At 46.7% G+C, this 23421-nt stretch overlaps 2 protein-coding genes across 5 annotated transcripts; one reads left to right on the top strand and one right to left on the bottom strand.

The window, feature by feature from the left end:
- Positions 1-1390: 1390 nt before the first annotated feature.
- Positions 1391-8019, top strand: LOC310914035 (uncharacterized protein). Its single transcript, XM_083869934.1, has 2 exons — positions 1391-1756; positions 3704-8019. Exons 1-2 carry the CDS (start codon positions 1400-1402, stop codon positions 5171-5173), a joined length of 1827 nt encoding a protein of 608 aa, XP_083726060.1. The 5' UTR covers positions 1391-1399; the 3' UTR covers positions 5174-8019.
- Positions 8020-9683: 1664 nt separating this feature from the next.
- Positions 9684-21671, bottom strand: TK2 (thymidine kinase 2). 4 transcript variants are annotated; one of them, XM_083870300.1, is made up of 10 exons: positions 21566-21671; positions 20506-20543; positions 19702-19776; positions 18269-18322; positions 16225-16314; positions 14810-14883; positions 12204-12292; positions 11827-11906; positions 10526-10606; positions 9684-10130 (listed from the first exon to the last, which is right to left on the bottom strand). In XM_083870300.1, exons 1-10 carry the CDS (start codon positions 21654-21656, stop codon positions 10032-10034), a joined length of 771 nt encoding a protein of 256 aa, XP_083726426.1. In that variant the 5' UTR covers positions 21657-21671; the 3' UTR covers positions 9684-10031. The 4 variants fall into 4 exon arrangements, with proteins under 4 accessions (XP_083726426.1, XP_083726428.1, XP_083726427.1 ...); XM_083870302.1 differs by lacking the exon at positions 21566-21671 and adding an exon at positions 21358-21449; XM_083870301.1 differs by lacking the exon at positions 21566-21671 and adding an exon at positions 21188-21295.
- Positions 21672-23421: the final 1750 nt, after the last annotated feature.

Here is a 23421-nt window from a genome sequence, read left to right as displayed (position 1 = left end):
TTATTTTACATCTCTGGGACCGCCATGACTGAGCAACTGCTGAGGATGCAACACTGTGTTTCAGTCACTTACATTTGGATTTTACATTTGTCAGAGGCCACAGGAACAAGCACTGGAGCAGTCAGATCCCTCCTGCTCTGGGGGACAAGTCAGTGTCCAAGCTCAAGAAGGGCAGAATCAATTACTAAGTCAAGACACTGAAAATGGAAATGTATCATCAAGGAAAAAGATGAAAAAACAGGAAATAATAGGCCAGTCATCCCAGAAATACTCAAACAGATCATATTTTAGCACAGCAAGTTGAGTAAAAATATATTCCTTGAATGGAAACCACATCTAAGTGGTCTGACAAATTATCCCCCTCATTAAACTACAGAAATAATTTCTACGTGAAATTATGACCACAGACTTCTGTGAATTAAAATAATAATCATCACATGAGAGAATATGTATCAATTTTTGAGGTCACACAGGTGCACAACATCATGGTGGCCACAGGGGGTGACTTGAAAATTCAGATGCCAAAAATCAAGGTTAGAAAAGCACCTGGATCACAGATGTGTTTTCCATCTGCTGGATCCAACCTCCACATAACCCCACAGCAGGACACTTGTCAGCCCCACAGCAGACACAAACCTCTTCCAGCTGTTACCCAGCCCTCTCCCAGGGATCCAGAGGCTGTTTCCAGCAGGAGGAACAGAACAGGCCCAGGGATCACACCTTGTCTCGGGGAGGGGGGGGGGGGGCGGGGGGTCTCCAGGCACTAATGGGGCAGTGTAAATGCTGTGTGCCTGGCTGACTTTTTGAAAGGGAAGACAGCCCCAGAAGGAATGGGCTGTTTGGCCAGGAGCCAGCAGGAGCGATGTGAGCAGTACCTGGGGAAAAGAGAGTTCCAGCAGTGACCAGCTCAGGGATCACCTACTGCCAGTGAATGGACCCAGAGCCCAGAGCAGGGACCGTCACCGCTGAGGGCCGATCAGCACAAGAGACTTAACCAGCAAAGAGGGCTCTGAGTACTAATCAATACAAAAGTTATACCATTTGTGACCAATGAATGCTGATACCTCTATTAAAAAGTACAAAAAGTGCAAACTTTTGATGATCAGGGAGCTTTAGGTGATTCACCAGCAGCTCCTGCTTTGTGCAAACCAGGTTAAAGTACAGAAACATCGCCCTGTGCTGTGAGAATTTGCCCTGCGCACTCGGGAGCCACGGACGCCCCGAGACATGCCGGGACACCCCGGGACATCCCATGCGCGCCCTCAGCTCGCCCCGGCGCCCCTGTCGCGACACGTCGCGACAAGCCCCGCGCGCAGCCCGAGCCCTCCCGACCCTCCCGCCTTTCACTTTCGGTTCGTGGGGCTCCGCCCCTCATCCTGACTGACAGGAAGGAGCACCAATGGCCGCCCCGCGCGCGGGCAGTGCCGACCAATGGCGGCGCGGGGTGGGGGCGCGGGGCGGGCCTGGCGCCATGGCGGAGCCGGCGCTGCTGAAGGCGTACGTGTCGCACCTGGCGGCCCGCGCGGCGCAGGGACAGCTCGCGGCCTGCGCCGACCCCGCGCTCAAGGCCCAGGCGCGGCGGCTGCTGGGCCCGGGGCGCCGCGGGGCCCTGGACATGCGCGGCGTGGCCGAGCGCTGTCGCCGGGCGCGGGGCGGCCGCGCCCTGCGCGACATGCTCAGGGCGCTGGAGCTGCTGGAGCTGCTCTGCGTCAACCTCCTGCTGTGCCCCTGGCGCCGGGAGATCCGCTCCCTCAAGGTACGGCACTGCCGCCCGCCCCGGGCCTACGGGGCCGCTTCCCCTCGCCGGGGCTTGGCTGCGGCACTGGGAGGTAGAGTGAGGCCGGGGCACATCCTGCTCGGGACGGGGAGCGGGGTCAGGAGCACATCCTGCACAGGGCAGGGTGCCTAGCACGGTGCAGGGCTACTCAGAGGTGTTCATTGGCCTTCACAGGCCTTGTCGTCGCTGGGGCTGGGAGTGCTGAGCAGCTCCGGGGGTTGGGAACGGAGCGTCTCGTTGTGGTGAGACAGCAGAGAAGGTTAAAGCTACTCTCAAAGGCTTTGCCTTTCATCACACTGAGCTCTAACCAAAATATGCCTGTAAGCAGGGATGGTTTTAGCAGTGGCCATCTCCAGTGGCTTGGCCAAAGCCAGGTGGGCTAGGGGCTCTCTGGTCCCAGATTCCCCAGCAGCACTGAACACGTTTCATTGCCCAAAAGCCACAGTCATCTTCACATATCCCAAATCTAAACACACTCCCCAAACACCCAAATGCAAACTTATTGCCCTTGCTTTGGCAACAGATGCTGATGAGGAAAAGCCATTTCTTTGTGTCTTCCTGCACTTAGGTCTCACCTGTGGATTCTCAAACAGCTGTAAATCCCTGTTCTTCTCATTCATCTCCCTGAAACAGGGCAAAGCATAAGATAGTCAGGTCTACACTTACTGGGTTCAGCTTTTCCTAACACAAGAATCCTAGGCTGCATTAAAATTAAACTTTGAAGACCACTGTGGGTAAACCAAAGTGTAAGACAGCCTGCTGCAGACCTGAAATAATTTTACTGCAAGGCACAAGTTGGAAAACAACCAGTACCTTATGCACATAGAGGTTTGATTAAAAGCTACTGCAATACATGGAATAGTATTTCCCATGTCCTGCCTCTCACCTGCTATGATGTCCCTGCAGTGCCTGCAGCTGCCTCCCCTCCAGGAGGGACAGAAGGTGAGGAGTGCAGGGCACTGTTGACAGATTTATCTGAGAATTATACTGTGGCCATTCTGGGAGTCAGTTTTGTTTTCCTGAACCTTCTGCTTGTGACACTGATGCTCAGGGGTCAGCCTTGGTCTGGCCCAAGCTGGGCAGCCTGAAAACAAGGTACCCCAGTCCTGGAAATCCTGACTTTGCATTCCCACCCCTGCTCTGTTCTGACTTGCCAGGAGTTGGTCATGCCCAGCTCAGAATAGTCTCTCCTGTCAAAGGGCTTCAGACAAAACCAAAAACTACTTCCAGGTTACAAACTGGGCCTCATGCCTGGGGTAGCTCTAAAACCAAGCAAACATTGAACAGATTTTGAAGTTGTTGCACAGCAGTGGTATTTTATTGGTGTTTTGCAGACAGCTTGTGCAAAGAGAGTTGTTTGGACAATATTTCTGTTAGACTAGTCTCTCTTCAAAAAGATGCTTTCAAAATACGGCAATTAATTCAAGCGTAGTAAGGTTCACAGCAGGAGTCTGAACCATGGGAAAACAAAATGTCAACAGCTCAGAAATGTGATTCACAATGAGTTTAGGAAAAGACCTCAGTAATTCATTCTATGAACCTTTGTTTGTTTAAAAAGCTTAGGGACAATCAAATAGATAAGGTTTGTTTCTGAGCTTCTCTAGTTTGACTAAAATGATATCCTTACTCTCTTCCTTTTTTGGATACTGGTACTTTTAGCCAAGATCCCAGCAGGTTTAAACTGGCACAGCTTCACTGAAACTGATGTGCTGTAGCAAAGCTACAATGCTCAAGAGGCTGCCAAAATAGTGCTGTTAGAAAAGCCTCACTCACTGCAATTCAAAACTTAGACTTCTAGAACACAGTTTTTTGAAAGCTGTATAGCATGTTTTGAATAATTTTGATCTTTAGGAAATCAACTCTCACATTTCCCTGCACCCACTCCCCCAGCGTTCACCAGCTTTTCCATGTTGCATTCTGTTCCAGACCTTCACCGGGAATTTTGTCTATTACATCAAGCCAGTGCTCCCAGAGGATATTGTGAAAGCAGTCCTAGAGAAAATAGGCTATGTAGCAACTACAGCAACAGAGTTTTCACTTGTCAAAAAGAGAAACAATGAGGAAACAAAGCAGACTGCATTTGAGCTATTCCTGGCAAGAATCGAGTGTGAAGCCATCCTCGAGATGACAAATGAGGAGAAACATGGCAATTTGGAGAAAAGCCTGCAGAAGGGAACTCAAACACATCAGCAGCGAGGAGAGGAGGATGAGGAGGATCAGACACCCCAGAGAGGAGACATGGAAGGTCTGGGAAATGAAGGGACCAGTGAGACACCTGTGTGCCTTGCTCCCCAGCAGGAGTGCTCAGCTGCCTGTGCTGCGTCCTTTGAGGCTGCTGGGATCAAAGGGGATGGGGCTCAGTCAGTGGCTGCCACATCCCCCAGCAGCCTCCAGGAGCACCGAAGGCAAGGCATCAACACCAAACACCTCCCGGGCAAGAGCTCAGACAGCGAGGACTTCCTGATCAAATACAGTGACATTGTCATCGGACAAACACCCATCTTCAGTGAGAGTCTGTCTCCAAAGGCTCTGGAGAAGGATCCAAGAGACAGGCTGGGTGGGGAATGTGCCCTGGCAGGGGCAGAGTCAGCTGCGCATGCGCCGGGGCCACTATCACCAGGAGCTAGCGGCCCCCCAGCCTTTGCCATGTTTGCTGACAGCTGCTATGACAGCAAAATCACCTTGGAGTTTGAAGCTCCAGGAGTCCCAGAAGGATCAATTGAAGCAGAAATTAGTGATGCCATAAATTGCATAGACCCAGCCCCTAGTGATGAACCCACTGAGCTGAAGTCTCTGCCCTACAAGGACTTTGCCTCTGCCCAAAACTGCAGCATCCACAGGGAAAAGGATGTTTGTGGGCTGTCATTAACCTTCACAGAATTACAAATCAAGGATGCTCAGGAAGAACTTACGTATCCAGTAGAGGAAACTGGGCAGCCTGAGGCAGTGAGCTATGCAGGAACAAGTGACAGGCACGTTGGAGAATTTAATTGCTCCCAAATAAAACATGCATACCTGACTGATGCTGAGCTGCACAGGAGAGCAGCATCACACACTGAGCCACCTTCGGGTCTGTGCTGTTCTGCTGGGCTCACAGAGAATTCCACTACTAGTTCTGACATCAAGAGACTGTTCATGGATCCTGCTAAGGCACACCCAGCTTCTGAGTGCTTCAGGCATGTCAGGGAGCCCCCCAACCTCACCTACATCCCCCCGCAAAGCATTGACCTGCGGCCCTCACACGGGGGCAGGAAGAGCCTGGGGCAGCCTGCAGGTGACTCTGCTGGAGGTAGGGAAGGGAAGCTGGAGAACTGTAATTCCCCAGAGACTGACACCCAGGAGCCTTATGTCATCATTGACAGAACTGACCAGGCAGTGCTGTGCCATCACACCTGAGTCTGAGTGCTTTATTTGTAATACCTGGGGGGATTGTCCTCTCACCTGTGGCCTTGATCCTGTTGTCAGGGACATGATTGGCTTTGTCAAAACAGTTCTAAAAAAACCTCAAACCACATCACTGCTTTCAGACAGTAAATAGCAGGAGTTACACAAATTCTTAATGGTTCCTTTCACAAGGAAACCTGAATGGTCACTTTTATAAAGGGTAGGCAGACTTCTATAAATTTAAATCCATTTAATTTATCAGTCAGATTCCTTCTGGCTCTTCTTAATGCCAGACAGGTTTTTTCAGCTGGGCATCCTACTATTCATTTTCCCTTCACAAACCTATTCCTGGAATACTCGTCCAGTACAAGGTAAATTCTTCTAAACTGGAAGGCCCAGCTTTAGAAATGCCATACTGGAGTGTACTCCTGTTAATTATCTGCATTCCTTTGAAGCTGTCTGAGCTAATCTTCCTCCTGACTTCAGCTGAAAACAGGTTTAGAAAGTTTGATAACATTCCTTTAGCTTTAAAGAGGGAAACAGCTCTGTGAACACTTGGTTTTGTAGAGGCATTGACCTATGTTACAGGTTTTATATCTGCCTCCATTTGCTACCAAAGTATTTTGTGGCCACCACCACAATTTCCAAGAGAAGCCTTGAACATTGTAACTGTTCACTGCCACCAGCAGAGAGGTCCAGCTGTGGCTGCCATTTCCCTTGCCCCTGCTCTTGACACTTAATTTTGCACCAGAAGTTGACAAAATTTTTCTGCAGGCCAGTTGTCCTCACTAAAATGAAGGGGAAAAGATCTCATTCTTTGCCATTTTAGTGGCAGGAAAACAATCTGCTCAGAGAAGGATCCCAGTAAGCAGCAGAGGCAGGATCAGGGATATCCTGCAGGTGAGAGGGCTGTGTGGAAAGCTCAGGAGTGTTGGATTATCTGGAAGCTGGGGTCCCAGCACTGACAGCCTGTGTCACACACAGCTCTGAAGTCATTTAGGAAAGCACACTGCTGTTGTGTCAATCTCCAGTGCTTCTTTGTACAAATCTCTCCAAGTGGTGTCAGAGGGTGGTGCCCAGCAGCAGAACAAGGAGCAATGGCCATAAACTAAAACACGGAAAGTTTCATCTCAACACGAGGAAGAACTTCTTTTCCTGGAGGGGGCAGAGCCCTGGAGCAGATGCCCAGGGAGGCTGTGGAGTCCCTCTCTGGGGCATTCCAAACCTGCCTGGACACACTCCTGTGTCACCTGCTCCAGGTGACCCTGCCTGGGCAGGGCTTGGACTGGGTCACCTCCAGAGGTCCCTTCAACCTTAAAAATTCTGAGATTCTGTGATGCACTTGTTACCAAGAAAGACACTTTAATACTGCTTTAAGTAGCTTTTTCAGTAGCACTGAAATGTGTGCTAGTTTGGGCTGGGGTAGAGTTAATTTTCTTCACACTGGCTAATATGGAGCTCAGTTTTGAATGCTAAAAAATGCCTTTCATGTACAGTTAAAATATTAGGTGAAATTAATTTTGTGTGAATTGTTTATAATTGACTTTCATCCCTGAAAAAATTCAGAGGAGCACACATGGATTAGACTAGAAAAACCTCAGAAACTAAAATATAAAGATTTGCTTTTTGAACAGCTAATGGTTGAAATTCTGTCATCCCCTGATTGCAGCAGTGTGGGAGAAACTTTGCCCAAGATAACACCAGGGGACAGGACTGCCTTCAGCTCTGGGGGCGTTGTGAGAAATGGGTGTTAAAGACAAAAAGTGTTCACAGGGCTGTGTCCTGACAAGTAACAGTGGCACCCTTTGGGCTCTAACATTCTCTGTACTAAACTATTAAGTGACATTTTCTGTGCTGTGCAAAATGTACATCCACAGTGAAATTATAATTAAGAACAAACTGCAGATGACTGAGCTTTGATTGTATAGAACCATTTCCAAAGAAATCTTTCTTTTGGACTCTTAGAGAAGAAGTTTAGAAAGTTTAACAGCAGGTATTGAGAATATCTGGTATCCCCCTGCAAAGATGCTGCAATAAGTAAGATAAATTACTTAACACACAAAATCTTACTTTTAAGCTCAAATTCTGAAGATTTACAACAGAGCAGCAGAATGGCATTCCTGAGATCACAGGCTTTAGTACTTCACTAGGAAATGCTCTCTCAGTGCACTTACTGTTATTAAGTTGCAGTGATTTGGAAAAGAAATAGATGAGAATAACAGGACAGGAGCTTCAGTTCTTGACTGAGTATGATTCCTTCAGTGCAGTGGGTTTTAGGCAAACCACAAGCCTACAAGAGCAGTGATGTCCAAAAGCAGCACCATCAGATATTGTTGAAAAGCCACATAAGTGAATGTTTCTATCCTGCACTAAGTGCCTGACAAATGTCTGTACAAAGTCATCAAAGTGCTTGTGAAGCTTTGCTTGTTCCAGCTAAACCAACCAGAACCAGTAGGGGAAAAATACATTCTGTACTTCTGGGATCATTCCCCTAAAATTACCCAGAAAATCAATGTGAGAGCAGTCTGAGTGCTGCACTGAAAGGATTCCCTTGCAGGCAACACCCAGAGGGTAAAGCACGAGTGAAGGGCAACTCAGCACTTCCTTTAACAAGTCCAGAAATGAACCTCCCACTGGTTTTCTCTACTGTCCAAGTACATACAGGTCATAATAAACTGATCGTGATATAAACCCAAAAAAACCTTGTGTTTTTCTTTACAAAAAGAAGTTAAAGAATGCAAACCAGTTAAGAAATCAATTAATTATAGGATTGTTTTAGAAACATTTGAAAAGAATAACAGTCCCATGCACCCTGTATTTTCACTATTCCTCAGTGCAGCCACAGCAGGACAGAAGATCTCATGAACACAAAATTAGCTCTCTATGAAAAGCTAGCTGAAAAAAAACCCTCAGGGCCATCCTGCAATCACTTACAAAACCTGTGTTTTGAGGGAGTTTTAAATTTTTTGCACTGAATTCAGTGGGACTACCAGTGCACAGTTCTCTTCAGAACTAAGCTGTATTGTGATGTCCTGTAGAGCAGGAAGAACTTCCTGAATTGAATGAAGTTAATTAATTTGGACAGGATTAGAGCAAAACAGCATTTCAAACTGGTAAGATCTGTTTAACAAAGCTACTTTACTAACCCAGTGCAATACATTTGCTTCTTCCAGTAGTAAAATAATGAATGTCCCACCTCTGGTATGAAGAGTGTAATGCCTGGGCAGGAAGGAGTCAATGCCTGTGCCTCAGGTGCCTGATGGCCACTCAGGATGTGCCTGGAAAGGGGAACAGAGGAGCACAGGGTAGGGCAGCACTTTCCTGGAGCCAGTTTCCTGCTCAGGTCCATGGTGCCCACAGAGCACAGGAGCACGAGTGGGCAAGAGCCAGAGGGGCAGAGGGACCACCCAGGCCTCAGAATGCCCCTGACTCCTGCCAAAGGCTCTGCATGGCCCTCGGTGTTAGAGCTGACAGAGGAATCATTTCCCTGGGGAGGGATACAGCTGTTCTGTGCTAAATGGAATGTCTGCAACCCGCTGAACCCTTGTTTTGGTGGGTACTACCCCCAGGGATCAAGACTGAACGTTAATCTGACCATGGACATCAAAATTCCAACAATCCAGCCTCGTTGCTGAAAGATCTTTCCATTGCCTACTCTTACCCTTGCCTTCCATACTTTGTGGTATTTTTGTACTTGAACTCGAAGAGCTGCACCCCTCCTTTCTACTGCAATTCAATGGTTTGAAAATCACAGAATCACTGAGGTTGGAAAATACCTCAGAGGTCACTGAGTCCAGCCTGTAACCAACCACTGTCACCAGCCCAGGGCACTGAGTGCCACATCCAGATGTTCCCCTGGGGCTGCAGGGGGTCATTGTGGCTGAGGTGCAGGACCTGGCCCTGGACCCAATGGACCTCATGGCAGTGCCCTTGGCACATCCCCCAGCCTGGCCAGGGCCCCCAGCAGGGCCTGTCTGCCCTCCAGATCCCATTCCCACACAAAGGGTGTCACCCCAGTTAGCTGAGGGCAAACTCGGTGCCCTCTTCCAGACATCAGTGAAGTGTTCAAAAGGACTGCTGCCAGCATGGATCCCAGGGGGATCCCATTCCCATCTCTCTGGGCTCAGCCATCAGTTCCCATCCCAGCCAAGGATGGCCCTGGCCAAGCTGGGGCTGCAGCTTCTCCAGGAGATGCCGCAAGAGAGGGGCTCAAAGGCAATGCTGAATTCCAGGGAGGCACATCCCCAGCCTCTCCCTCACCCACCAGGCGGGGCAATGGGCTGGGGGAGATCAGCTGGGCCTGCCCCTCCTAAACCCAGCCTGGCTGGGGCTGATCCCTGGTTATCCTCGGGTTATCCCGGCCCTGCCCTGTGCTCACCCTCAGGATGATCTGCTGGGCACCAGGGCCGGGCTGATGGCTCAGTCATAAACAAACCTCCCTCGTACACACCCTGGCCATTTGGGGTTGTTTCACCCCATTCACCACAAGGGGGTTATTCAGAGAAGCCTCAGGTACCCTCTCTCAGAGGGGTGTTGTAATAAACCATTTATTTCAAATTACAAAAACGGGGGAAAAAAGACATTAAAGTTACTTCTAGGAAGCAGCAGTGAAGTGGGAAATGAGGGAAACATCCATATTTTAGCTGAACAAAACTGACACAGTAAAGCCAATGAAAAACCTAAAAACACATATTCTGTTCCTGATTGGTATCTGCTAATTTCAGAGCTGTAAGTCCACAGCATTCTACAAAGCACAGTGCAAAAACAATAACCATTATATTTAAATATTAAAACAATAATCATGCTATTTAAATACTAAAAATACCAAATCAGACTTCAGTAGATGATTTCTGATCAAGAGTCACAGGCTTTATAAATGGTGCTGTCTGTTAGGCAAGTTCAGTATTTGGTCCCGGTTTTCTTCATACTTCTCTATCATTTTCTGCATGTCATGGTCAGCTCCAATAACCTTGGAAAGAAGAAGATGAACACTGGAAAGAACTGACACCATGGAACTTGGTTTCTTTTGAGCAGAACTGAACAGGACTACCAGTGCAGCCAAACTGGGATACTCCTAGGGATCTGCCCAAGCTGCCTTCTGCTGGGAATTTGGCATTCCCTGAAAAGCTACACAGCTGATCCTGCAAGCAATCCCAGTGAACAACCCCTCAATTCCACTGCAGAGATGGCAGACCCCACTTTTATGTCATATACCAACAGCTATCACGTTTGTCTGAGGTTCTCCTTCTACAAAGGTTATCAGAAAAGCAGATTTAGTTACTTTTACCACTAAACAATGCTCTTATTATTTGGAAAGCACAATCCCCCACATGCCTAATTGGTTATAACTAAAACAGTACTCACAAGTACTGGGCAGGAAACTTCAAACAGTGCACGTTTAATGAGCCACTCTTCATAGAGTTCATGAATAGCTTCTAAATATTCCTAGGAAAGAGAACACAAATGCCCAGGGATGACACACACATTGCAATCTTTATCCATTTGGGATGTAGTTAAGAGACACATATAAAAGCCTGCAACACATATCTTCCACTAACAAAAAATAAAAAGCATCAGAAGGTTTTTGAGAAAAATTAATTCCCAGTACAAAGTTTAACTCCAGGAAGACCTCAAAGACACAGCTTACAGCACAGGGCTCTCAGCTCCTTTTAAGACCAAGCAACCATGATTCTCTCCCACAGGTAAGATGTGGTTCAAGATTTTTACAGAGAAAAGTACAACAAAGTAAGGACAAAAAGGGCAAGGCTGCAAAGAATATGCATGGGAGTCACTTTCTGCATCAATACATTTCCCTAAAATTCCCAGTTCACTTTCTCGTAACTCAATTTCCTCTAAAAGCTCTTCTGCCTGCCATCAATTGTTTTTTTTCTTCATGGAGACCACTTCACATTGCTCATTCATAACTGCTCCCCTCCTCTTCAGCAGAGCTGCAAAATAACACAAGAGCTCTTCGAATCCATTACAGGAGGATTTATTCTCAAGGCAAAATTTCCCATGGCCCAAAATTTAGCTCTTTGCACAGATCTTCCACTGGCAATTGCTTCTCCTGAGCCACCCACCCAGAGCTGCAGAGGGAACTGCATTTATGTCTGGTTAGGCTTCTTTAGAAGCCTTGTGGCATGAAGGGCCATGCTGTAAATTGGCACAGAAAGTCACTGTTCCATCACCACAGTTAAAGCAGATTCCCAAGCTCACAATTTTCAATGAGTTGCTTCTTTTCAGCTACAGCAGAGACACTTTCCATGCACAAACATCCTGGTGAGAGCAGACAACAAAGTGCCCAGGAAAATCTCAGCACCTGCAAGCCCAGGTATCTGTGCTTCACCTGGATGCTTTTGTGCCATTCAATGGTATACAAAGGCAATTGACTTTTACATGTTAGAGAAGATTAGCAGTTGATTAATACTGCACCTAAAGTCAGCTACAGTGCACTGATTACTACCACAGAGCACCTGGGAGAGTCAGCATGCATGACAGACCTTTTTTTTAAATAAATCAAAATTCAACATTCAGGGTTTAGTTTTCACTAGAAACAGCTGCACCACATTTTGGCAATATATTCAGGATACAATTTCAGTACTTAGAATGGAATCATTCAATTTTCAAAGCTCCTCGTAAGTACACGTATCAGAGGAACTCCTTACCAGAGGAATGACTTTTTCCTCTTCCCTGCATCGTGTCTTTAGCCTCTCATAACAAACTTTAGGAGATGTCTGCAAATAAACTGCATGAACAAAAATTTTAATGGCTATGTTCAAGGATCAGCTTTAAAAGCAAAGAAGTATCTCACTTCACAAACTACAGAAGGGAAGAATCCTGGCTTGGGTACCACCACTGGACCTCCCCTTTGGCACTGCCATGAATCAACCCATGAACCACCAACAAACCCAACCTGTCTGATGGTGTTCAATTTTATACTGAATAATGTGATTATTTATGAGCCAAGAAACAAGAATTATTTTTTCTCCCAGAAAGGAAACCCACCCACAAACACAGCCCTCCAGACCCATCAAGATGTTACCTATCAAATCAACTGAAACATCAGTGTTGTTCTGGATCCAGTCAAACCATTCACTTAGGACAGCATAATCCACCTCTGGCATCTTCCCACTGAACAAAGACAAGAGGCATCACTCACTGAGCAGCATGCAGAGATCAACTCCAAACTCTCATTTTGCCCACCTGACCAGAATCCCTCCCCATTTACTCCAACATTTATGAAAAGAAGGCCAACATTATGCCAACCCAAACTGAAGGCCACATAAACCACTGTTTATAAAATACAAAGACCAAATCTTTTCTTTTAAAGTACTCAATGATATTTATTGCTCAGGTTCTCTGTATCAGCATTAGTTCAAATCTGTCCCAGGGCATGTCACCAGAAGGGCTAGATTTACTGAGCAGCACCAGTAATTCCTTACAGAAGCCACAGTAAAAGGCAGCAAAAATATAATGTCAATGTGTCAATAAATTTACTCCCACTCTAAGAAATATTTGTGGAAAGAGTAGTGAAATATCCAATATGCTTAACTGGAACTCTGAACTCAGAGCACAGAATGTTGGAGACAAATGTCCCAAAATTATCTCAGAACAATAATAAAGTATCAGACAACTCAGGTAAAAGGGAGTTACTGAGGACATCACATACTATGTTTTTATTAGTGTATAAATTTTCACTTGTTACCATATTCTGATTGTTGAATATTACTAATTTTACAGTATCCTCTCTTCAAAACTGGTGATCGCAACCCATACTCCTTTCCTAAATGCTTCTTCGGTAGAAAAATTGTAAAAAGGAGACAGTTGGAAGGCTCCTGTGCTCTCCAGCTGAGTAATTAAGACCAGTTATGCCATTTGAAATTGGACTGAAGAAAAATATTCCAAAGATCTCTAAACCAGTCCCCTAGCAACTTGCTTTTATCACTTGCAAAACTGAGCAAAAGTAATAAAGATATTTCCCTAAGTATGGAAAGAAGCAAAATCCCTGTTTGTACCACCTCCCCTCTTGATCTGCCATCCAGAAATGGCATAACACTGGTCACTGCTGCTCTCCTGATACATCAGTTCTGGGCAGCAGGGATCTACATCAGCCAAACTCTGACTGTGCTATTTTTCTTCAGGATAGATGGGGGAAACAGGAAGGCTGAAAGGAACTGGAAATAAGAAAAAGCTCCATTGTTCTGACCCTAAAAGACAGATACATCCAAGTCAATTCTGCATTGACCTGCCCTGCAGACAACACACCTTTGCTTTCCCTGGGTAATCCTGGGAGGACTCTGGCTCAAGATCCATAAAGATACAGGGAATATAAAAGGCACCAAATGGGGTTTAAATTTCCAAAGTTTGCTGACATTTGACTCCTACCAAGTCATGTTTTCACTGCCTAACAGTGAACATGAACAGAGCGAGTTTTCTAACATAAGTAGTGATGGATTCAGAGGGACAGTGATCTGCAGTGCTCACCTACAGCACACCCTGCACACTCACATGCACACATGTAAAACTCACCCAACGCAGCCAGACTGACTCATTTCTTAATGTGTCACAAAATAGCTATTTTCACACATTCCTCACTTATTCCTTGTTTTATTTATAATCCTTTTACACATCCTTTCCTTTTGGCTTGCTGTTGGTACTATCAGCTGCCTTCTAGCTTGCTGTAACAAAATAAAGCAAATGCCTTTTTTCCAACATTTGAAAGGTGCTGAAGCCACAAAACATCTTAGATGCCCTTAAAATTGTTATTATTATTAAATTAATTCACAGAGTTGACACAAACAGATTTAGCCTCACAGCAACTAAATCTTTGGGAAAAAAAAAAAACCACTGTCTACATTAAAAAGAAGTCAGTAACTAAAAAGGAGGATATTCTAGGCTGCTTGCACTGTGTGTGGACTGGGATGAATAATGTGTCTCTCCCACTTCCCAAAGCATGAGGTGCTCGTGCAGCATGGATGACACCTTGTGGCACAAACTGGGTTTGTCCCTCAGGGCCACGGAAAAACCCACTAAAACCCATCTGTCACAGACACTCCTGACAAAGTTCAGCATCCCAAACAACCAAACAAAACCCTGACTCCTGCACTGTTTCAGTTAGCTTGGGATGGGTGAGTTATACCTAGGGCAGGTAATAGGTGATTGTTCTTTCTTTACTCACAGCCTGCCAAGTCTATTTTGATCCTGTCAATCCTGATCCTGAGCAAGAGCACAGGACTTGAGTCCCTGCTTGCAAGAAATGCCAGTCCTGGATGCCGGACTAGATAACACTGCACAGTTCTCTCCCTCCTACAGTCTTATTCTTTATATCCTCATGGCTTTTCACCTGTCCAGCATGGGCTTGATTTCAAGCAAGATTTGGGTATTCAGCTGGAGAGCAGATAACTTCAACAGATGGTGTCTAAACAATACTGAGTTCTAAATATTCAGGAGCACTGCTGAAAATGGTTTTCCGGAGTTCTACAGGAAGTAGGCAGCACAGCCCATACCAAACACACTGCCACTCCAACAAAGAACTGGCAGATTTCACAGGCCCCTTAAATGTACATTACCAAAGAAATTATCATTTGATTAGATATAGATTTAAAATAATTAATCCAAGAAAGTAAAGTAGAAAGCCACATCTCATACCTTCGATACAGGTTTTCCACAAAAACGTGTTTTGCACTGTGAATCGATCGCTCCATCAACCTTATGGGGGAAATCTGCAACATAAAACTTGACCCTGTACATTTTCATACTTATTTCTTTGCAGACTCATATGGCACTTATGAAATACAATTTTCAGATCTTGTGAGAAACAAACTTACCCGAGAGGGTGGGAATCACAAAACAAACAAGGATTCCTGATCCTCTAATTTGTTATTCAGACACCAGGTCAAAGCATTCAGCTGAGCAGTGGGAGGTAATTCAGGGTACAAAAAAGCAGCAATCCACTTTGGATCTGCAGGACAATGGGAACTATTGCTCCCCAAACTGCTGCTCCATCCCATGCATTGCTGGGTCCCAGCACAGGGCTGACATCAGACATTCAAGAAAGGAAACAGGACTTTTGAAAGAATTAACTGCAGCTGACAGAGCCCTGGCCTCAGCCAGCCCTGCATGTGTTCCACCAGCACTTCATGCTGGAGGCAGGGAGATCCTCTGACACTCTTGGGCCCAGCAGAGCAACTTCTCACACAGGTTTCTGCACATTAATGAAACAAAAATGGCTCCAGCAAGGCTCAAATGGCAAAAAAGCTCAGATTGAAATACAGGGAAACCCTCAGGAATTCTTGAATGAACTCCTCCAACAGAACAGGACTTCTATTGTCTTGGAGAAACACCTCTTCCAAAAACCTAATGAGTACATGTGCCACTTCCATATTTGGCACCGCTAAAAGTTTGCTCTGACACAAACTCAGAAAACAGAACATAAGAACAATCAGTAAAATATAGGCATGGCATGTGAGACCAGGTCTTGTAATCAGGGAATGGAAGACAGCATAGAATGTAACAAAAAGTGTTTGAAGGAGAAAAGAATGAAGAACTCTTAATAAGAAGGTAGGACCTGAAATTTAATATATATTAAAAAAAAAAAATACAACGAAAAAAAGGATGTAAACCATCCAAAAAAGCAATAGAAAATGGTAGTGGAAGTACTTTGCATAAACAGAAGAAGTAATGGCTAAATTTGTACTAGACAGCACGAAGCAGTACTATGAATTCTAACACAAGATTACTTGGTGTTTGCCAAAGATTCAAAAGAATGAAATCACAGACAAGTCACTGACATGAAACGAGAAAGAGATTTGTGCAAGCCTAGCTCCAGAAGGTGTGCCCAAACAGCAGAATCAGTTTGGGGAAGTTATGAGCAGGCAGGAGGCAGAGGTTTTACCCCAGAGTACACACTGAGCATATCAATGTCTGCACTACAGAAATCCCTACTCACTGCGGGAACAAAGAATGAACACACGCAGCATCTTAACTCTTGAATACAAGGTTAAAAGGATTTAGCACTCATAACCACATCTAATTATTCTTAAAATTAAAAGAAGTTTCCTTACCATGGGCCTGGTGTGCTGCTCCAGCATGGTCAGCTGCACATAGGTCTGCAGAGTTATCCCCCACCTCGATGCATCCTGGTACATTAAGCCCTGGGGTCAGAGACGGAAGCAGGACAGATGGACATTTGTTAGGACAAACAGCTCAACAGGAAGTTGGATAATTAGGAAACTTTTGCCCTACAGCAGCATTGCTCTAAAAAGTGCACTAAAACAGCTGACATCAGGTTTGACAAGAATTAAATGATCATTTGCTCTCCACAATGGAGATGCAGAATTATGGCCCTGTCCCTACAGACACTGAGTGGGAGGTTAGCTGAAGTCAGCAGGAATTATTTACTCTGCAGATGGAACAGTCAGCACCAAGTAATGAAAAAAACCCCTGTCTACTACTCTATTTTTGTGCACTGACAGACTCTCAATACACCCAGTGCATCCAGAAATCACACAGGGTTCTAAGTATGGTCTGGGCCTCAGAAAAAGTGTCCTTTAACACAGGCAGCTGTTCATCCCAAAGGATCCTCACAGCAGCTCTCAGGTAGCTGTTCCACTTTCTGACTGCTGCAATTCCACACACACACAGAACTTACAAACAACAATCTATCCTGTGCAGCAGAGAAAGGGTCTCACTCAAAATAAAACATCATTCAGTGTCTGTTGGCTGAGGTGACAAGTTTTAAGCCAGCAGCACAGCTTCAGCCCACAGGTCTGACCTTCTTCTCCTTTTCTCCCTGCCAAGATCAGACTTTCCCAGTGCTCCAAGGCTGTTGTGGTGTCCTGCAACACGTGCCTCACCCTTACTAACAATCAGAAAGGCATGAGCAACTCCTAGGAGGGACTATTTACTGTTCCAGAGGGCCTGTGCTAACACTGATGGTATTTAACACGTTAGGACAAGTATGGTTTGGTGTGTGTCCACAGGGCAGATTGCAGAGCCTGAGCACAGATCCCTGCCTCAGCCACCGTGGGGTTTCTGCAGAGAGGCTGAGCCCCAGGCACAGGACTGACAGCAGGGACCACTTCCAGCATCCCAGCAAGGCCAGTATGCAGCTGCAGCTGGGACCCAGGGACATCCCTGGGGGAAGAGTTCCAAGAAGCCTCGGCCACGCAAAAGACAACAGAAGCCCTCAACGCCTCACTGGGCTGAATTTTCCTTATTTGCAGCAGCCACGGGATCACAGATTCATCACAGTGTTAAAGCGTTGGAATGGACCTTAAAGCCCATCCAGTGCCGTGGGCAGGGACACCTTCCACTGTCCCAGACTGCTCCAAGCCCCAATGTCCAACCTGGCCTTGGACACTGCCAGGGATCCAGGGGCAGCCAGAGCTTCTCTGGGCACCCTGTGCCAGGGCCTGCCCACCCTCCCAAGGAAGAGTTTCTTCCATACACCCAACCTAAACTTCCCCTCTTTCAATTTGTTCCCTTTTCCCCTTGTCCCGTCACTGCAGTTCCTAAGGAATTGTCCCTCTCTGGTTTCCCTGCAGCCCCTCAGACCTGGAAGGAGCTCTGGGGTCTCCACACAACCTTCTTCTCTCCAGGCTGAGCAGTCCCAGCTCTCCCAGCCTGGCTCCACAGGGGAGGTGCTCCAGTCCCCTCAGCACCTCCATGGCCTCCTCTGGACTCACTCCAACAGTTCCATGTCTTTTTATGTTGGGGGTACCAGAGCTGTTCACAGAACTCCAGTCAAACAGTAACTGACCGGATCCGCCTCTCACCTTGAGTGACATTCTTCCCTTCTTGGAAACAGGCACAAGCACATTTGGAAACAACTGCCACACTCAGGGCTTACCTTCCTGGGAATTGCTTTAACTCACACCCCAATGGACACCCAGTCCTTGCCAAAACCACATTTTATATGCAATGTTTCTATTACATGCATGTCTTAATCACAGTAGAAGCTCTTTTGCTTCGTGGAGCTTTAGTTTTTGCTGTGTGACATTTGGATCACACCTTTTGTAGCAGTTTTGCTGGCTGATAAAAAGCCATCACACATGTCTTCCTGAAAGAACAGTCACTGTAACTGCAGAAATAATTTCTGCCACTTACCAGGATATTATGACCTCTAACATTCCTCCACTTGGTCAAAGGCTCCTTCAAAACCTGGTTAAAAAGAATTACTCTATGTTAAACACATCTTAGATTCAAAATACTTATTGACCCTACTAGTGTACAATTACTTTTAAGGAATACTTGTGCAGTAAATCAGAGTATTCAGGACTTGTATCATCACACTAAAAAAAAAAAAAGTACTGAATTCTGTAACATAAAAGGTTAATAATGAACACTGCTAAAAAGAAAGAAATGTCAATATCCATAATCTTCTTAGAATTTTTAAATGGTGGTTAGACTACCTCATAAGCATGGAGAAAATTTCTCTTCCCCCCCCCTTTTTTTTTTTTTTTTTTTTTTTTTTTTTTTTTTTTTTTTAGTCAAAATCGGTGCCATGTAAGGGAAAGAACAGCTTAGCAGAGTACTTAACATTTCAATGACAAGCCCATCCCCTTACAAATTAGTTTCTCAGAAAGTAACGCTTGTCAGCAAAGAAAGTGGATCAAACTGCTACCACATTCGTTTTCATTTTATTTTTGTGTTCTAACAAACAAAATGTATTCAAATCTTTTACAAAATTAATCAGAAAAGCTTCTACCCTGAAAAGGTAAAATCACAAGAGACCTGCCTGGTTCAAACAGGGTCTAAATCTGCAATAACACTGTAGAGTCAAGGCCTAGGAGAATCTCATCAGCTGGGCAACTTAAGTAGCTACTTAAAAATGCAGCATGGTATGCAAATTAAAGTCTGTTATCCTTCGGATTAACAGTTAATTACTTCATAAGGACAATTCCTGTCAAATTACCAAATAATATCTGGCAACCCAGTATTTCTATGAGGACTCCTAAAACTTATTACCTAATGTGTTTTCAAGTCTGTTGGGGAAAGCATTAAAAACAATTGTTCACTGAGGTTTGACCTTGATTTTGTTTAAAATACAACAAGCCTACCCTTCCCCTAGCCTGGTTCTAAGCAACACAAAATCAAATACCAGATCAGTCTAAGAAATCTCCTGAAACAGTTCTAACAGATTTTCCTTTTTTAAGAAAAGCCATCTATTCACTGGGATCTCTGTTACATGGCATAGGTATTTTTACATAATAGTTCTTTACTTTGCTTTTACCAGACCCATCTAAGATTTCACTGACATGAAATGGCAAACAGGCAAGTCCAAACATGCCCATACTCTGTGAATTGCTGTTACTTTATAAAGGTACAAACTCGGATTCACAGGTTTTACTGGTATTTTGGCATCCAGTACATACCACATGTGAACTACATTTCTCTGCTGCAATTTGACTATAAAAAGTTGGGTTGGTGCCTCAGCAGCCCTCTGCTGCTCCCTCCTCACTCACCCAAGGACATGTTGGATCTAAGACAAGCAGCTGCTCAGTGACAGAAATAAGGACAAAGAATTGTGCACCCAGTACCTCAATGCTGGTAGTTTGTGCAAAATAATCCAGGCATGTTGTTTTTCCACTCGCAATGTTGCCCTCGATACAGATCTGGTGAAAAACAGAGTCACTGTGAGACCCACACTGTGGTATAACAGTGAACAGTGTGTTAGAAATGCACCCTGCCCAGTCCAACATGCCAGCTCTGTACACTGGGAAGGGATTATTTCATGGATGTTGTGACTCTCCCAGACCACCACTTTTCCCTCCCTGCTGCCCCCACAGCCAGCCCCTGCCCTGCTTACAGCTCCCTTCCCAGGGGTTCCTGTGGGTCACCTGCTGCTCCTCACTGCCACAACCCACCTCAGAGACCTGACTAACAACTCAAAGTAAGTGCCAGCTGAAGAAACAATTTCAGCATCCATTATATAGATAGCTTAAACTTTAAGAGGGGTCACATTTTTATTTTCACAAACCTAAACAACTAAAATAAACTAAGAGAAATTTTTTGTCGACTGCCTTAAAATAATTTATAGCCCAGGGAAGTTATATAAGGCAATGGCAAGGTTACACATGCAACACTGAACCCAAAATGCCACCTGTCCTGACACAAGCCCTCACAATTTTATTACTCATAACCTTTGCACAGATTTCTCACAATTTCGTTACAGTTTTCAGAACTAGACCAGCAAAGCCTTGCACAGAGTATGACCCAGTCACAGACCCACCACTACACAGTGACACAGCTGTGGCCAATACACACACTCAAATTATAATGGAATTATAATGAAAGAGGCTGCTCTGTTTACTTTGTTTTCTGAACAAAATGTAAATACTTACGATTCTCTTTCTAGCATCTTTTTTAATCAGATGCTTATCTAAAATGGAAATAAACAACAGTTAAAATCAAAGCAGTCTTAATAACTTAGTTATACTGAGCCTCTTAATGCGAGACTCTCCAAGACATTTTTAGGTTCTCCATGGCTTAATATGACTATTTTCTAAATTATCAACCTTCAAGGTTTTAGGTAAGTATTGGGTCATGTAACAGACCCAATGTTACATGGGTAACATGCGGCACAGATTAGCCACAGACTGACACAGATTTAGCTGAAGTTCTTCACTGTCCCTGACACTGCCAAGTCCAACGGTGAGTGCTCACACTTTCACCAGATTTTTGCTACATTGGCTGCTCCTCAGTGGGTTTGCGCAGGGGAAAAACTTATTTTGGAAAGACTGGTTGGAGCAGCACCCACTGGCCTCACAGGCCCGGCGAGGTAAGAGTGAGGATTACAGAGCAGATCCAAAACAAGCACCTTACGCACCTCAAAACTGCGGTAAAAAAACTGTCCAAGCCAAACTGAGCTTACGAGACCCTTCACCCAGCCAAGCATGGCAGGAAGGCAGGGACGGGCCCGACGGTCACCCCCGGCCAGAGCCCAGTCTGACCCAGCTCCTGCTCCCCCGGAGCCGCTGCAGGCTCTGACCCCGCTCCAGGCTCTGACCCACTGCAGGCTCTGACCTCTCCCCTGCTCCCCCGGACGCGCTGTAGGCTCTGACCCTGCTCCCGGATCTGACCCGACTCCTGCTCCCCCGGAGCCGCTCCAGCGCATCCCGAGGGCTCGCACGGAGCCGAAGCCGGGCCCAGGCGTGGCCGCCCGTCCTGTCCCCGCGGTTCCGCCCCGCACTTACAGCCGGTAGCGACGGCAGTGCCCGCGCCCCGCTGGCCCCAGGCCCAGGCCGCGCCCCGCCGCCACATGGCCCATCCCCGCCGCCGCCCGGACCAGCACCGGACTCGGCTCCGGCCCGCCCCGGCCCTTCCGCCGCCGCGCCATCACTTCCTCCGCCCCGGCGCTCTGAGGCGGGGCTGGTTCAGCGCCGGCAATGGCCCCGGTATCACCTGCGGGATCGGCGCCGGCATCTCCCCGGCTCCAGGCGGCGTCCCGGGGCGGCGGTCCCGCCGCGCACCGCCCGGGCCGCGCGGCCGGCATGGCGCGGCTGCAGGTGGACCGGGCCTTCCCCCGCTCGCTGCGGGGCGCGCTGAAGATCGCCCGCACGGTACGGCCGGGGGCGGTCCCGGGGCCCGCAGCGAGGCCCGGCCCGGCGCTGACCCCGTCCCCTCCTGTCCCGCAGCTGGTGGCGCTGGCCGCCCTCATCTGCTTCGTGGCCTCGGGCGCGCACGAGGCCTACACGGCGCTGGCCGGCATGGAGACGGTGATCACCGTCCTGTTCCTGCTGCTCTACCTGCTGAGGCTCGACGCGCGGATGCGGTGCCTCTTCTGGCCGCTGGCTGTGAGTACCCGTGGGCTCCGAGTGCCGGGGTGCTCTGGCTGTGAATACTGATGGCTGTGAGAACCGATGTCCCCTGGCCGTGAGTATTGGTGGACTCTGGCCGTGAGTACCGATGTCCCCTGGCTGAGGGTACCGATGTCCCCTGGCTGAGGGTGTCACTGTCCCCTGGCTGAGGGTACCGATGTCCCTGGCTGTGGGTACCGATGTCCCTGGCTGAGGGTGTCACTGTCCCCTGGCTGAGGGTACCGATGTCCCTGGCTGTGGGTACCGATGTCCCTGGCTGAGGGTGTCACTGTCCCCTGGCTGTGGGTACCAATGTCCCTGGCTGAGGGTGTCACTGTCCCCTGGCTCTGTGTTTGGCTGTCCCCTGGCTGTGGGTACCAATGTCCCCTGGTTCTGTGTTTGGCTGTCCCCTGGCTGTGGGTACCAATGTCCCCTGGCTGTTGCGGCCCCTGGCTGCTGAATGTGAACAGGAGGGATCACCTGTCCCAGGGGACGTTGTCAGCCAGCTCAGTGATTACCTCTGTACAGGTAAGGCAACCCCCAGTGTTCTGAGGAGGTTGAGGCAGTTTTTCCTAACGGAGCGTTCTGTTCCATCAGTTCCTGGATGGCTGCTGGATCTGATAACAGCCCTCCCGGCACAGGCACTGTTTGTCTCGCTGTGTAACACCTTCACATCACAATTGGTTACACACTTTCACTCAAATACTAACGTCTTCTCCTCTTACCTCCCTTTTGTACGTGTATTTGCTGCTTCAGTCTATCAGGTGTAGCCAAGTTGCAAAAATTTGACACAAAAACAACAGAAGAAAGGCAAAACGAGGAAATTTTACTATAAACGCTCTTTTTACCATCAAACCACTGGGCGTCAGTGTCCTCTCACACGGGTATTGCTGTAACTGTTTTCATGGCAATCCAGCCATTTTTAACCATCCCTTTTGTGTTGGGAGCTCTCCACGTTCTCCTTCAGGCCTGTATTTCCGAATAAATATTTTGCTTCCACTGCCTGTTTCAGGATGTTTTCAACTCTGTGGTTGCAGCGTTGTTCCTCCTCGTTGTGGGCTTGTTTGCAGTAATAATCAAGACCAACAAGGGGACATTGGCTGGAGGAGTAAGTAGGAACATTGTTAATGAATTTCAGTTCTTAAAGTACAGTGATTTGAACTTCTTGGTATACTTACATTGTGGAAGGACCATGCCAACAACTGTCTTGGAAGAACACTCTCAGCAGTAGCAAACAAGATACTTTCAAGTGTATTTCACAAAAAGAAAGTAATCCTCATATGACTAGTAATTAAAAGATGTTACAAAAGTTAGGAATTACTGCAGAGAAGTACTGAAACGTTGAAACTTTCTCATGTTTTTAAGTAACCTACATTTGCTACCATAGCTTGAAATGCTAGGTGGGGGAATCCCTAGCTCTTTTAGGACTATCCAGTTTGGTTACACTACTTGGGGAAAAAT

The sequence above is a fragment of the Zosterops lateralis genome, assembly GCF_965231275.1.
Source record: "Zosterops lateralis genome assembly, chromosome: 12".
In the NCBI taxonomy this organism is placed as follows: Eukaryota; Metazoa; Chordata; class Aves; order Passeriformes; family Zosteropidae; genus Zosterops; species Zosterops lateralis.
This window is presented reverse-complemented; position numbering and strand designations above follow the sequence as displayed.